The 16,018-nt window shown below is 53.4% G+C and overlaps 1 protein-coding gene across 1 annotated transcript; it reads left to right on the top strand.

Annotated features, from left to right (window-relative positions):
* Positions 1-322: 322 nt before the first annotated feature.
* Positions 323-3,374, top strand: LOC147571158 (testis-specific Y-encoded protein 2-like). Its single transcript, XM_086696601.1, has 3 exons — positions 323-1,006; positions 2,233-2,373; positions 3,330-3,374. The coding sequence occupies exons 1-3, from the start codon at positions 323-325 to the stop codon at positions 3,372-3,374; spliced, it is 870 nt and encodes a 289-aa protein (XP_086552727.1).
* The last annotated feature ends 12,644 nt before the right edge of the window (positions 3,375-16,018 follow it).

Below are 16,018 nucleotides of genomic sequence, written 5' to 3'. Positions count from 1 at the left end.
ACCCCGTCTTGCTGTCTTGCAACCGATTGTTCCGCCAACCTGGCCAGCGGGCCTGCCCTGCCCTGGAACCACTTCGCCCCCAGGCCGCATGCGCACACCCTTCCCTGCCTCTGTCTCAGCCCCTCCTCCACAGCAGCCACAGCCAATGCGGAGTCGTCAAATCCCAGAGCCTGTGCGCCTGCGCCCCACTTGGGCGGGCTGCGGCGGGAGGCAGCAGGGAGCTGCAGGCCTTGCGGCCAAGGCTCCGTCCACCTGCTGCCATTTCCCTGTCCTTGTCCTGAGGCTGCCCTAGCTGCACTGGGGCCGGCCGGGGCCGAGCGTCATGGCCAGCGTGTCGCGGTCCGGAAAAAGCGGTGATTCCCGTCGACCCTGGGCCCTGATCGTCCTGGATGAGAAAGGTCGAGAGTCCCCGGCCCGCGGGAATGGAGGGGCGCTGGAGGGCGCGGGCTGGCCGCAGTCCCCAGGTTCAGGGGCGGCAAGCGCCCATCCTGTGCAGGAAGCCCAGGCCGGGTGTGAGATACAGGTGGCAAGCCCAGCGGAGGAATTGGTGGTGATACTGGATGACGGAATGGTGGCGGCTGAGGTGGTGATCGGGGTGGAGGAAGAGGACGGGGAGGCGACCGAGGAAGAGGTGGCTGGAGAGGAGAATTGTGAGGAAGCCAAGCCAGAAGCAGAGGACACGGCCGAGCAGGAGGAGGTGGAGGAGGAGAGACAGCAGCTGGAGGAGGTTCCGGAGCAAGAGGAGAAGCCCGAGGCAGATGCAGAGGCGGAGGAGGGGCCCCAGCTCTCACAGGAGCTGCAGCAGCAAGAGCCAGTGCTGCGTCCTGCCTCAGCCCAGGACCCGCTGGCAGCGCTGGAGCGTCTTCAGCTGGAGATCAGCGCTGGGAATGCCCAAGATTCCAGGGCCTTATGGCGGCTGAAGCGCAGGATTCTTCGGAGGCGCGTTTCTTACCTGGATCACAGAAGGGCCATCATCAAGCACATCCCTGGCTTCTGGGCCCAGGCGGTATCCTTCCTTGTGCTGGTGGGTGCTGGCGGGGGCTGTTGTGCAGGAGGGCTGGGCCCTGAGAGCAGGGTGCCTCAGGGCGATGGCCCCCAGGGAGGAGAGCTGGGCAGTGGTCCCTGGCCCTGGGTTGGTGTGGTCTGGGATCCAATGTAAGGCCTTGGACAGGGGCGGTTGTTGGGGATGGGGGGACTTGGGGACTTGGACCTGCTTCCTCTAGGTCTCCGCCAGCGTTGGCCTGCAGGCTGCTCTCAAACATGAAGGTAGCACAAAGCAGCCTTCACTCAGAGCAGATAGGGCACGGAAACGTTTCGCTGCCAAATGGGAGAGTTACACAGGCCGCACACCCACCTTCACATTCACACGTTTTCTAGCAGTTCCGTCAAAAGGCTGTGCACGTTTTCTAGCAGTTCCGTCAAAAGAGAGCATTTCAGACACACACTCACGGCCTTTAGTGGAACCATGCCACCCCCCTGTTCCAGACAGTGGGACGACTCAGACCGACTCCGAGCGGGGTACAATGTGCCTCCACAGACCCTCTCACACACACACACACACACACACACACACACACACACACACACACACACACACACACACACACACACAGGATTCTCTCCTGGTATCTCCACCCCTGCTTCCCTCTCTGTCCTCAGGCTCCGGCTGGGTCCCACCCATGTCTTTCTCTCCTGACTGGCTGTGTCACTGTGTCTACTTTCATTTCCCTCTTCTCCCCTCCTTGTCCGTGCTTCTCGATCTCTTTCTCCCTCCCACACCCTATGTTTGCATCGTAAGTGTGCAGTCGGTTTCTTGTAAGCCGTGTTATTCCTTCTGGACTCAGAAGGCCGGTGACAACATTGGTCTTCACAGGAATATGCCAAGACACCCAGCCGTGAGGAGGGGTCAGAGCACATGCCGACATCACAAGCTATGATGGGCTGCTGGCAACCCACACAGGTCAGGTATATGAAGGAACTGTGAGGAGTCCAGGCAGTGGAGTCTCTCCGTGCTGTGTGCAGACAGCGTGGGAGGTACGGGAAGCCAAGGGACAGCCCAGTGTCGAGGGTGTCTGATGCATTTGCAGAGGCTGAGGAGTGTGGGGGCTAGTGTTTCCTGGTCTTTCTGCACATGCCCTGATCTAGTCCCTTGCTCTTAGCCTGGGAGGGTTGGGGGGTGGGCTGTGTCTGTTTCCACAGCATCTGAAGGCACAGCTCCTTGACCCAGCACAGATTCTGAATCACCCCCAGTTGTCGGCCATGATCGGTGCCCAGGACAAAGACGTGCTCAGCTACCTGGTCGACTTGGAGGTCAGACCGGGGAGGCTGTGGCTGGGGGCCATCCCGTCGGGTGTGGGATTTGGGCAGGAGAGGGTGAGGCAAAGGTGCTCACCCTCACAGCCAGGCTAGGAGGTCAGGACCCCGAGGGAGGACACTTGCCCCCTCCTGTCCCATTGCTCACCGCAGGTGGAGGAAATGGGCCATCCCAAGTACCGCTGCAGAGTGATGTTCTTCTTTGTGGAGAACCCGTACTTCCGGAACCCAGTGATCATTAAGGTGTATCAGCTTAGCTTTGCTGGTAGGGTGTGGGTCCCATGATGGTGCGGGGCAGGGGGCTGATGAGCATGCATCAGGGCCAGGAGGGAGGGGGAGGGGGAGGGGGAGGGGGAGGTGGGTGGGGAGGAGGCCATCAGGTTGTTCCTCAAAACCTCTCTTCCTGCAGGCTACAGGGCATCACGTGCCACTCCAGTCCAGTGGTTCTGCGATTATGAACATGGAGCTCCCAGTCGCAGGCATGACCCCACCAGCCTTCACTTGTTCAACTGGCTGTGTGAGCACAGCTGCCCAGGGACAAACAGGATTGCCGAGGTGGGGCCCCTGAGGCCTTCGTCAGCAGTGGGGATGTGGGTGGCCCCCGGCCAGAGAGGAGAGTGGGCTATGCCCAATGTGGCGCCGGCCTGTGTCCCCTACCAGATCATCATCGAGGACCTGTGGCCCAATCCCCTGCAGTACTACCTGAGGGAGGAAGGGACCAGAAGACAGTGACCTGACGTGCGCACGTGTCGGTGAGAACGCCAGTATGCGGTGTGTTGACACGTGTGTTGTATGGGCAAGGGAGCGTGGGCCAGACATTGGCTTGGAAGTGGAAGGTCCGCCGAGACTGGGACCCAGGTAGCATTGGAGCGGGTGGGAGGATGACAAGGGACCTGCAGGGACTCAGCTGCAAACACAAAGAGGGTCGATGCCTGAAAACCAAGATGCCTGAAAACCAGATGCTCTGCAACTGTGTGGGCGTGAACGGTGCAGAGCTTGTATGTTTGCCCATGCAGAAACAATGGAGGATGCGACCAGCGTTGGAAGAGATGGGTGGATGAGTCTCCTGTCTTCCACCAGCCCCGGAGACAAATGGGGAAGTTATCACATGTGGCAGCCTTAAGAGTTGCCACGATGTTTATGTGGACACATACAGAAAGCTAAAAACCCTTCTGTTTCTGTGTGTGTGTGTGTGTGTGTGCGTGTGTGTGTGTGTGTGTGTGTGTATGTGTGTGTGTGTTTATGGGGGACCCGAGGAGGGACGACGAGGACGGGACCTGAGTGTGACTGTCCTAGCCGCTGCCAGGGTGATTCTGTGTGTGCAGGAGAGGTGCAGTACTGGTGTGGGGCAGGTGTTGCCATGTGCACAGAGGCCTGCCTTCCTGGGCAGGCAGAGTCTGGAAGGAGGAGGAGGAAGAGACAGACCTGTTACGTGGAGACTTGTTGTATAGGCCAGAGCCGAAAGGCAGGGAAGGGGATTGCACAGCGGAACCAAATTGGTCCATTGGGTCCTGGCACAGTGTGGCCAGGACTTGGGGATATTCAGCCAGGACCCTTGCTCCCAGGGGGTGTCGTCTCCTTGGTGAGAGAGAATCCGGTGAGCAACGCCTCCAGTGAGGATCAGAGCTAAGGCCCCGTGTTTCCTTCAGGCCTGCCAGTTTCTCTGGATAAGTCTGCGGCAAACCTGATCTATCTTCTCTTGTAGTTTAGGGACTCGTTTCCCCTTGCTGCCTTCATGATTCTCTTTGCCTGAGTACTTTGTGAGCTTGAATATGATATGCCTTGCTGCCTTGCTGCCTTGCTGAGGGTCAGTTTTTGTTGAATCTAATGGGGGTCCTCGGTGCTTCCTGGATTTTGATGGCTGTGTCTTTCCCCAGGTTAGCAAAATTTTCCACTCTGATTTGCTCACATACCCCTGCTGCCCCTATTTCTCTCTCTCCCTCTTCGGGACCCCTATGATGCTGATGTTGTTCCTTCTGCATGAGTCACTGATTTCTCTAATTGCTCAACCGTGCTCTTTTCCTTAATCTCCCTCGATTTTCCTGCTTCCATATTCTCCATCAGTTTGTCCTCCGTATCGCTGATGCTCTGCTCTGTCTCATCCATCCTTGACACCACTGCATCCATCCGTCATTGCGCTCAGTTATATCATTTTTAATTTCATTCTGGCCAGCTTTTACTTCATGTTTTCTCTGCACAAAGGGACTCTAATCTACATTGGACCGCAGCTAGTATTCTTATCATCGTGCTTCTAAATGCTGCTTCAGACATCTCGCTTGTATCTGTGTTGTTTGAATCTCTGGCTCTCGTTGCTTCATGCTCTTTCTTTCTGGGTGAATTCCTTCCTTTCGTCATTTTGAAGGGAGAAAAGGAACTCATGAGGTAGAAAATTCAAATGAACTATCCAAAGTATAAAATGTTAAAAGTAAAAAATTAAAAACACACACGTAAAAAAGGGAACGAATGATGCTAGATTCTAGGCATGTTTCATCTGGGTGTTGAAAGGGGTTTGACACGAGAGAAAAAAAAGTGGGAGTGGAGAAAATTTTAGAAAGTAAAAAATATTACAAAGGGAAATGTTGTGAGAATTTGAAAAATCAAAACACTGAAATAGACTAAAAGCAGAATATGGGAGTAAAATAGAATTTGTGAATATAGACACAAAAGGAAAGAATAATGTAGAAGCGTATTAAAGAAAATTAGTAAAATTTCCACCTGCGCAGTCTCCTTCGCCTCTGAGGGCACAGAAGCACCTCCCTTCCTGAGCCTCCTCGCTCTCCAAGTTCACTTCTCCATGCCACGTACCTGTTGAAGTCTGTGGTTCAGGATATGCAGATTGCTGTGCTAATCCTCCCGTCATTTTCCTGGGTGGGTAGGATGGTTTAGTGTTGGTGTGGCTGTATTTCATGCACAGGAGACACTTAAGAAACTTCCATGCTGTCTGCCATCTTGGCTCCTCCCCAGGGAGGTGAGATCTGTAGCACCAGTTCTCCGATATGAGATATCCCACGGGACAGTTGTGGTCGATGACAAAGCGGAAAAGGATATGGACCAAACAGGGAGGCCACCCTGGAGGGGAGGGCAGTGAACTGGCTCCAGACCTGGGAGGGAAGGCAGGGGCTCAAATGCTGGAGCCATGCCCACTGCCCTCCAGCTGTTTTTTCCTCATCAGCAGCCAACTGTCTGGGTCTGGCCTGGAGCTCTTTCACTTCAAGGACCCACGGTCAAAAAGTTCACTACCCTGCCTCTGCCCCACCTCTGGGCCCCATGTAGTGCAACTCCTCCCGGCGGCTTGCAGCCGGTCCTCCGTGCCCTCTGGGTGTCCTGTTTGGCGTCTGGCCATGCAAAAGTGACCTTTGCATTCCACGGTGCGCTGGGCACGCGGCTATCTACACCCACGGGTAAAGGGGGTCCTCCACGCTCTTCCCATTTACACCGCCACCTTTGTTCACTGTGCCCCTAGTCCGACAACTCCACGGAGCGGATCACCTTGGCTGTCCGGGAGACGCATTTCAGCTGTGCGCCTGCTGTCTGTGCCCCCTGGATTTCCATCTGCTCAGCCTCCTTTGCATACTCTCTACGTCCATCCTTGCTCCAAGGAGACATGTATGCCATGACAGCAGTCTAGCAGTGCCCCGGCTAGGGAAGGTCGGTGACAGGAGGTGTGTGACGTGGAGAGGACGCCACACTAGGGGAGGCTGCGTAGCATGCGCGCTGCTCTTGCCGTTTGTCCCCGTTGCCTGGAAAGTGACACGCTGGCACGCACACACCGCCCCCCTCATGCTCGGCTGCCCATTCCTCCCGTGTGTGGCCGTGCACAGGAAAGACCCGTGGCCATGGGCCCTGGGACTCCTGGAGCTTGTGTCTGTCTCACGGACAGCGGTCCCCTTCCTCCCACAGTGCCTGGCCGTCTTCTCACAGGGACCCTCCCCAGGCCTTCGTTGGCCATATGTCTGTTCATCCTGGTCCCATTTCCTTTACCACTCACTTAGGCGGCAGGCTGCCATGAGCGTGGGCGCTGACTCAAAACACTGTCCCCCTGTGCCACAGACAGCATGATTTCAAGGGCCTCCGACAGTTATCAGGGGGTTGGGGGATGTAGCTTTGGGACGCAAGTGAGGGACACGCCCCAGGGTCTCCACGAAGCCACGTTACCACTTTGGGGAACCAATAAGCTGCAGAAGGTGTGAAGTGAGGGCAATGATGTGGTCTCCCTCCCTGTCAGGGCCGTGGTGATGTGGACTCCCTGCCTGTCTCCTTCAGACAGCAGCAGCAACAGCAACACACACACACACACCACACAGAGCCACTGCAGGATTGGAGGCTCGAGATGCATTGCCTGGCCAGGCACCACACTCGTGCATCGCCTTTTCCCTTTGGTGGAATGCACTGTTCCCCTCCCTCTTTATGGGACCAGGAGGCTGCCAGGCAGGCGGGGGATTCCAGGATTGCCAAATTGGTGTGCCGGGCCCTCTGGCCAACATGTTGCTTCCGTGACACAGAAGAGGTTCCTCCAGACTCGCTGGGCCACGTCAGGATACGTACGGGGTACAGAAATGCTCCAGGGTGGCTGTGATATATGAGGCAGCACACCACAGCTTCAGGTGACAGCAATGCATAGAAACGCAGGTGGATGGGGAGAGGCTGAACAGGTGGTAGGGGGCTGAGAGGGGGTGGCCACTGTGACAGACAGAGAGGCCAACATTTACCCAGAAAGGGAGACGACCAGGTCCAGTGGTCAGCCCTCAAGCTGCCCTCAGCAGAGGATGTAGGGGGTGGGCACGCCAGGAAAGCAGGCCCAGAGCCTGGTGCACCTGACCTATGCAACTCACTCCCTCCAGAGAAATGGGGCCTGTCAAACTCCCATGCATCGCTGGGAGACCCCGTGGCAGGAACGTGGGAGCAAATCTGGGTCCCAGGTGCAGGGACTGCCTGGGACAAGCAGGCAATGCCCTTCAGTTTGAACAACACCTACCACAATATTGGGGCCCAGGGGCCGGGCCCCAACTTCGCAAGGGGCCCTAGACCAGCCAGGCCTGTCTCTGCAGGGTCATCCAGGAGGATGTTCACCGAGACCCGTACCCTGGCTGGGACCACAAGGCCTTGCGATGATGCCCCTAGGCCGGTCCAGGAGCAGGACCAGACTTACTCACGCTATCTGCTGCCTCCCTCCACTAATCCCCGCTTCCTTGCAGGGAACGTTGGTCCTCCTCCGCTGGGCCATGGAAGGCCCAACCCCAACTTGCCCCTGGCCAAGGCAACACAGGACGAGCGGACCCAGGCAAAGTCCAGGCTTTCCTCCCGTCATGAAAGGTGATCGGCTAGCTCCGTGTCGATCCCAGGAGCGAAGGGATTGCACTCGCTGGACTTGGGCACTTGAGCCTCCCCCTTACCCACCAAGTCAGGAAAGCCCCCAGTCTCTTTCCTTCACTAGCCAACGGCGTACACACACTCACTCAGGCACAAAGATGCACGGCCACGCGGCACGTGGACACAGACACGCACGCGCTGCCAGCACAAACGCTAGGTCTCAGGCAAAAGTACTCACAGGCGCCAGCCACAATACACTCACGGACACTCTACTGGACCTCTGCACTCACGCATGCCCTCTGCCACATCCCACTCACGAGGCTGGCTCCTCCCCACGACCCACACTTGCTTTCCCCCCTCACACCCCACACGCATTTGTCCTGGGGCCCAAACCTGGCTGAAAACTAGGGCAGATTCAGGACTTCCATTGGGTCACGGGAGCTTGCGTTGAGACGCCGAGGAAAGGGAGCCACAACTGATACCAACCTTCCAGTACCAATGGCACTGGAACATGGCATGTGGAGAAACACCAGCCGCGACTAGGTTCCCAGCCTCCTCGGCCCCTGCCCTTTCTTCACACCCTCTAAACACTGGGGAGTCCCTTGGGTTTCAGTACCTCCCAGCTGGCTGCAACCTACAGGGCAAGGGCCAAGGGACTGACCTTTCACAGTTCACATGTATACCCAGCTTGTGTGGGCTGCCTGGAGGCAGTCACGGCTTAGGAGGTCTGGATGTGCTCTGACCCCTGTTACTTACACGTCCCTTTGTGTGTTCCCTTGCAGCCCTGTGCCATCAGCAGCCTCCTATGTCCATATGGGCATGCACAGCACACGGAAACCCAGATGCACTGATACTGTCCAGGGACAGGACAGAGACAGAGAAAGAGAGACGGAGCTGGGGGAGGGAGGAAGCGTTCCCTAGAGAAAATGATCACAGGGACTCAGAGACAGACAGAGACCAGAGGGACATGGAAGGAGGCAGAGGAAGCAGAGTAAGTCACAACTAGAGATAGCCACAGAGGGGGAGTGTGTGTGTGCGTGTGTGTGTGTGTGTGTGCCGGTGCCTGTGCGTGTGCATGTGTATGAATGGGTGAAATTGTCTGGGACTGAGACAGGGGAGTGGCCACGATTCCTGGACTTTCGAACGCCCTCTTCCAGCAGAATGGAGGCCCGGTATTCTCAGGAATCTCCGTGTTTTCCGGAACATTACTCATTTGCTTTGGGGCCCTAGCCCATCCTCAGGCTAGGAGGGGCATAGAGCGCAAGGAGTGGGAACTTGAGGCATGAGGCTCCAGATAGTCTGGCCCAGCAGGTGGAGCGTCGAGGCCCAAGGTTTTTAAATGCCTGCTGCCTCCTTCTGGAGCCCACCAGCATTTGGGAAGCACGCCCATGGCCCCGTGGCCCTTCGGACACTGCAGTGGCTGTGGCTGTGGCTGTGGTGGAGGTGGGGCAGAGGCAGGGCAGTGAACTTTTTGACCGTGGGTCCTTGGGGTGAAGGATCTCCAGACCAGACCCAGACAGTTGGCTGCTGTTCAGGAACGAACAGCAGGAAGGGAAGTGGGCGTGGCTCCAGCATTTGAGCCCCTCTCTCCCCTTCCCGGGTCTGGAGCCAGTTCTCTGCCTCCCCCTCCAGGGTGGCCTCCCTGTTTGGTCCATGTCCTTTTCCGCTTTGTCATCGACCACAACTGTCCCATGGGATATCTCATATCGGAGAACTGGTGCTACAGATCTCACCTCCCTGGGGAGGAGCCAAGATGGCAGACAGCATGGAAGTTTCTTAAGAGTCTCGTGTGCCTGAAATACAGCCAGACCAACACTAAACCATCCTACCCACCCAGGAAACTGACGGGAGGATTAGCACAGCAATCTGCATATCCTGAACCACAGACTTCAACAGGTACGTGGCATGGAGAAGTGAACTTGGAGAGCGAGGAGGCTCAGGAAGGGAGGTGCTTCTGTGCCCGAGGAGGCGAAAGAGACTGGGCACCTGGAAATTTTACTAATTTTCTTTAATATGCTTCTACATTATTCTTTCCTTTCGTGTCTATATTCACAAATTCTGTTTTACTCCCATATTCTGCTTTTAGTCTATTTCAGTGTTTTGATTTTTCAAATTCTCACAACATTTCCCTTTGTAATATTTTTTACTTTCTAAATTTTTCTCCACTCCCACTTTTTTTTCTCTCGTGTCAAACCCCTTTCAACACCCAGATGAAACATGCCTAGAATCTAGCATCATTCATTCCCTTCTTTACGTGTGTGTTTTTAATTTTTTACTTTTAACATTTTATAATTTGAATAGTTCATTTGAATTTTCTACCTCATGAGTTCCTTTTCTCCCTTCAAAATGACGAAAGGAAGGAATTCACCCAGAAAGAAAGAGCATGAAGCAACGAGAGCCAGGGATTCAACCAACACAGATACAAGCGAGATCTCTGAAGCAGCATTTAGAAGCACGATGATAAGAATACTAGCTGCGGTCCAATGTAGATTAGAGTCCCTTTGTGCAGAGAAAACATGAAGTAAAAGCTGGCCAGAATGAAATTAAAAATGATATAACTGAGCTGCAATGACGGATGGATGCAGTGGTGTCAAGGATGGATGAGACAGAACAGAGAATCAGCGATACGGAGGACAAACTGATGGAGAATATGGACGCAGGAAAATCGAGGGAGATTAAGGAAAAGAGCACGGTTGAGCAATTAGAGAAATCAGTGACTCATGCAGAAGGAACAACATCAGCATCATAGGGGTCCCGAAGAGCGAGAGAGAGAAATAGGGGCAGCAGGGTTAGGTGAGCAAATCAGAGTGGAAAATTTTGCTAACCTGGGGAAAGACACAGCCATCAAAATCCAGGAAGCACCGAGGACCCCCATTAAATTCAACAAAAACTGACCCTCAGCAAGGCAGCAAGGCATATCATATTCAAGCTCACAAAGTACTCAGGCAAAGAGAATCATGAAGGCAGCAAGGGGAAACGAGTCCCTAAACTACAAGAGAAGATAGATCAGGTTTGCCGCAGACCTATCCAGAGAAACTTGGCAGGCCTGAAGGGAGGGGTAGGATTTGTTCAAAGTGCTGAATTAGAAACTTACGCAGCCAAGAATTCTTTATCCAGCAAGGCTGTACATTCGAAATAGAAGGAGAGAGAAAAAGGTTCCCAGACAAACAAAATTTAAAGGAGTTTGTGACCGCTGAATCACACCTGCATGCAATTTTAAGGGGGGACACTCAGAGGGGAGAAATGATTATCTATCTATCTATCTATCTATCTATCTATCTATCTATCTATCTATCTATCTATCTACCTATCATCATCTATCATCTCTCTATGTATATGTATATGTGTATGTATACTTATAATTATATTTTTATTTATTTATATTTATTTATATTTATAGATAGAAATATATAATTAGATATATAGAGATATATAGATGTAGATATAGATATAAAGATATATAGATTTTTTTTCTCCAACTCTTCAAAGAAGATAATGGCCATAAATTCATACCTTTCAGTACTCACTGTAAATGCCAGTGGACTCAATGCTCCAATCAAAAGACATAGGGGAACTGAATGGATGAGAGAACGAGCTCCATCGATATGCTGTTTACAAGACACCCACTTTAGTTGCAAACACAACTTCAGAGTGAAAATAAGAGGATGGAGAATCATCTGTCATGCTAACCGTCAACAAAACAAAGCCAAAGCAGCCATACTTCTATGAGACAATCTAGACTTTAATGTAAAGACTGTGTCAAGTGATGCACAAGGGCATGATGTCATAATCAAGGGGTCTATCCACCAAGAAGACCTAGCAATTGAAAACATTTCTGTGGCGTATTTGAGAGCAACCAAATACACAAATCAATTAATCACAAACATAAGGAACCTCATTCTTAGTCATGCCATCATAGGGGGAGACTTCAGCACCCCACTCGCTGCAAGAGACAGATCATCTAAACAAAAAATCAACAAGCAAACGGGGGCTTGGAATGACACACTGGACAAGATGGGCTTCACAGATATCTTCAGAACATGTCATAATAAAGCAGCAGAATATACGTTCTTCTCCAGTGCTCATGGAATATTCTCCTCTCTAGATCATATCCTGGGGGAAAAAGTCAACCCTAAGGAAGTTCAAAGAGATCGAGGTCACACCGTGCTAATTTTCAGACCACAACACTACGAGACTCGAAATCAACTACAAGAAACAACTTGGAAAGGTAACAAATACTGGGAGACTGAAGAACATCCTACTAAAGAATGAATGGGCTAACCAAGGGTTTAAAGAGGGTATAAAAAGTATATGCAAGTCAATGAAAACGTATATGGAAGTCAGTGATAACACCACAACCCAAAACCTCTGGGACGCACCAGAGTCGGTAATAAGAGGACCTATCTAGCAAGTCAGGTCTTCCTAAAGGAGAAAGAAAGATCTCAGAGACACAACCTCACCTTACGCCTTAAGAGGCTGTGAAAACAACACCCTATGAAACGCAAAACATTCAGAAGACAGGAAGTAACAATGATAAGAGCGGAAATTAATGCTGTGGAAACCAAAAGTCAAACAAAACAAAAACAAAAACAACCTCAAACAAACAAACAAACCAAAATAGGAGAACAGATCAATGAGCCCAGAAGCTGCTTCTTTGAAGGAATTAACAACATTGATAAGCCAGTCATCAGTCTGATGAAAAAGAAAAAGGAAAGGGCCCAAATAAATAAACTGAAGAATGAAAGAGGAGAGATCACAAGCAACACAGCAGAAAGGCAAACAATAATAAGAGAACATTAGGAGCAATTATTTGCCAATAAAATGGGCAATCTGGGAGAAATGGACAAATTCCTAGACACATATACACTACCAAAGCTGAAAGAGGAAGAAGAGGAAAATTGGAACAGACCCATAGCCAGTAAAGAAATCAAATTACTAATCAAAAACCTGCCGAAGGAAGAAGACTGCAGGGCCAGATGGCTTTCCAGGGGAGTGCCAGCAAACATTTCAGGAAGCGTTAACACTTATTCTCTTGAAGCTGTTCCCAAAATAGAAATGGAAGGAAAACTTCCAAACTCTTTCTATGAAGCCAGCGTTACCCTGATTCCAAAACCAGAAAGAGACCCCACTAAAAAGGAGAAGTATAGACCAATTTCCCTGATGCACATGGATGCCAAACTCCTCAACAAGATATTAGACACTCGGATCCAACAATACATTAAGATGCTATTCACCACGACCCGGTGGGATTTGTACCTGGGAGGCAGGGCTGGTTCAACATCCACAAAACAATTCATGTGATTCATCACATCAATAAAAGAAAGGACGAGAACCACAGGATCCTCTCAATTGATGCAGACAGAGGGTTGACAAAATACAGCATCCTTTCGTCGTAAAAACCCGCAAGAAAGTAGGGATAGAAGGAGCACACATCGAGATCATAAAGCCACCTATGGACGACCCGACCTTACTATCATCTCAATGAGCAAAAGCTCTCAGCTCAAGTCACGAACGAGACAGGAATGTCCACCCTCTCCACTGTCATTCAACATAGTATTGGAAGTCTTAGCCTCAGCCTCTTCATCCTTCTGCTCCCCCTCTTCAGCTACTGCTCTTCCAGCCCTGGCTCTACCTTGTCTCCTCCTTCTTCCCTCTGCTCACGTCCTCCTCAATTTCCTCCCCCAGCTGCTCCTGCTCCTCGACTCGTGCTCCTCCTCTTGCTCCTCCTCCTCCACTTCTTCCCTCGCCTGCACCCGAACATTCACTCTTCCTCCTCCTCCTCCTGTAACTCCTCCCAATCCTCTTCTTCCATGATCCTCCACCTCCAACTCTTCCTCCTAGGCATCTTCCTCCGTCTCCAGGTCCTCTCCTGCTACTGCCCTTCCTGCCCTACCTCTGACTTTTGACCTCCTCTTCTTCCCTCTGCTCTCGTCCTCCTCAACTCCCTCCTCCAGCTGGCCCTGCTCCTTTGGCGCCTGATCCTCGTCTTCCTCGTGCTGGGCATCATCCTCTTCCATTTGTCCTTCTCCTGTACCCAGTCATTCACTCCCCCTCCTCCTCCTCCACTTCTTCTTCTAACCCCTCCCAATCCTCTTCCTCCAGCTCCTCCCGCTCCTCCTCTTCCTCCTCGGTCTCTTCCTCCTTCTGCTCCTACATTTCTGCTCACTCTGTTCCAACCCTGGCTCTACCTTTGCTCCTCATCCTCGTCCCTCTACTCTCGTCCTCCTCAAATTACTCCCCCAGCTGCTCCTCCTCCTTTGGCTCGTGCTCCTCCTCATCCTGGACATCCTCCTCCTCCACTTGTTCCCTCTCCTGCACCCAATCATTCACTCCTCTCCTCTTACTCTAACGCCTCCCAATCCTCTTCCTCCAACTCCTCCTCCTCCTCGTCCTCCTCCTCCTCCTCCAATGCTGCCTCTGGTCATCCTACTCTTCCCCAGGCACATCTTTGTCCCTTAAGACCACCACAATCTCCTCTAAGAATGGGAGCAAAAGCTCTCGCACTGCCCCCAAGCCATCCGCAATGAGCACCGGACCCTGGGGCATGGGCCCTCACAAGCCATCGTGTCCCTGCAAAAGGAGCCTGGCAACCTCCCAGGCCCCCCGGGGAAACCTGGTAGTGGGAACCTGGGAGCAGCGACAGGGACCCCGGTGCAGCGACACCCAAGGGACGATCGTATCGTGCTCTGTCTTTTCAACAACACCTATAGCAGTATCGGATCTAGAGGTCAGGCCCCAACGGGCCTCACATGCGACCCCTGACCAGCCAGCCCTGTGTCGACAGCGCCATCCAGGAGGAAGCTCACCGACACACATGCCATGCCTGGGACCCCAAGGCGCTTCGATCACCCCCTAGGCAGATAAGGTCAGAGCTAGGTTACTCCATGGGACCTGATGCATCCCTACAGTCGTCCCCAATTCCTTGTAGGACAGGTCGGACTTCCTCCATTGGGCCATGGGGTCTCCATGCTGTCAAGCTGGCAGCAGCCAACACATGACCAGCGGTACTGAGACACAGTCCAGCCTTTCCTCTCATGCTGGACGGTGGCCCCGTCTTTACCGAAAGCCCTGTATGGGGGCAAAGGGCTGTGGGGAAGGCAGGTAGGCGGGTAGCCAGGCACAGATGAGACCACCCGCTGTGATCCCGCAGGGTCACTGGGACTTCACTTCCATGTGGCCCACACGCAAATGCTAGGGATGGGGCTTTGGGGGCAGTGCGGACGCCTTGCAGCTTCAGCGTCAAGGAGCTGGGCACACACACCTGTGGGCACAGCCGGCAGCAGACTGGGACCAGTGTTCCTCCCTAGGCCCCCTTGACCCTCCACCACCTGAGAAGAATACGGGGGGTGGGCTGTGAGGCTTTAGACTCCCCAAAGCGCACACACAGTGGGCCACGTGCTGCCCGCTGCGGTTTGGGGCGAGGCGGGGGAGCACGGTGGGGATTCCCGACTCCCATGTCCACAGCATCCTCCGTCGACATGCAACTGCTGAGACACTGAGAAAGAAACCCAGTTCCCCATGTTACATGAGGCCTGGAGTCGACAAAGCCTGAGGCTAATCAGGGTCGCCCGCACAGGGACCGAGAGGCTCATGCTGGCACCACTCACATGCAAGGGGAACAGAGTTCTGGGACACTCCTTGAAATGTCCCGAGCCCAGCTGCAGCGGCAGGGGTGATCTTGTGCTGCGGGGAGAGGTGTTGCTGGCAACGAACTGTCCCCTAAGAGAGCAGCTGGCAGGCTGCTCACCTGCCCATCCACACACGGATCCCCACACACCACACTGCTGCGGCACTCCAGGGCGACGCAAGTCACCTGAGGTCTAGGGTCCAAGCTCCTCCCTTTCCCTGGGCCTGGTGCACAGGAAGCAGAGAGAGGAGCCCTGAGGAAGAGCTGACTGGTGACAAAACATGGCACGTCTGCCTAGAGCAGAGATTCTTGCTGGAAGCCTCCCTCCAGCGCATTACCTCCGCCCTCTGCACACAACGTAGCCTGACAGCTTGGGTTCCTTAGCCACTCTGTGCACAAGGCCTGGGCACAACCTTGTAGCCCCTCAGTATTTGCTACTGTAGGCCCACCAGGGCAACTCAACACACACACAAACACACACACACACACACACACACACACACACACACACTCACTCACTCACCACTCTCACATAGACACACACTAACACACACACCAGCACACTCACTCACAAGGGGTCCACTGGCCACTGGGCACAGGCTTTCCTCCCCTCGGTCCCCGTCTTGACCTTGCACCAATTTCCCTTTTGCATCCTGACTTGAGCCCCCTGGAAGAGCAACAGTTGCACCCATCCCAGCGATTACCATCAGGACTCAGGAGGGAAGGGACTGCTCTCTTGTATTCTGGCACCTGACCGTTCCACATAAG

This window comes from Puma concolor, unplaced genomic scaffold (genome assembly GCF_028749965.1).
Source record: "Puma concolor isolate L17-30 unplaced genomic scaffold, mPumCon1.1.hap2 unalloc_scaffold_5, whole genome shotgun sequence".
In the NCBI taxonomy this organism is placed as follows: Eukaryota; Metazoa; Chordata; class Mammalia; order Carnivora; family Felidae; genus Puma; species Puma concolor.
Note: the sequence above shows the minus strand (reverse complement) of the source record. Positions and strands in the feature narration are given on the sequence as shown.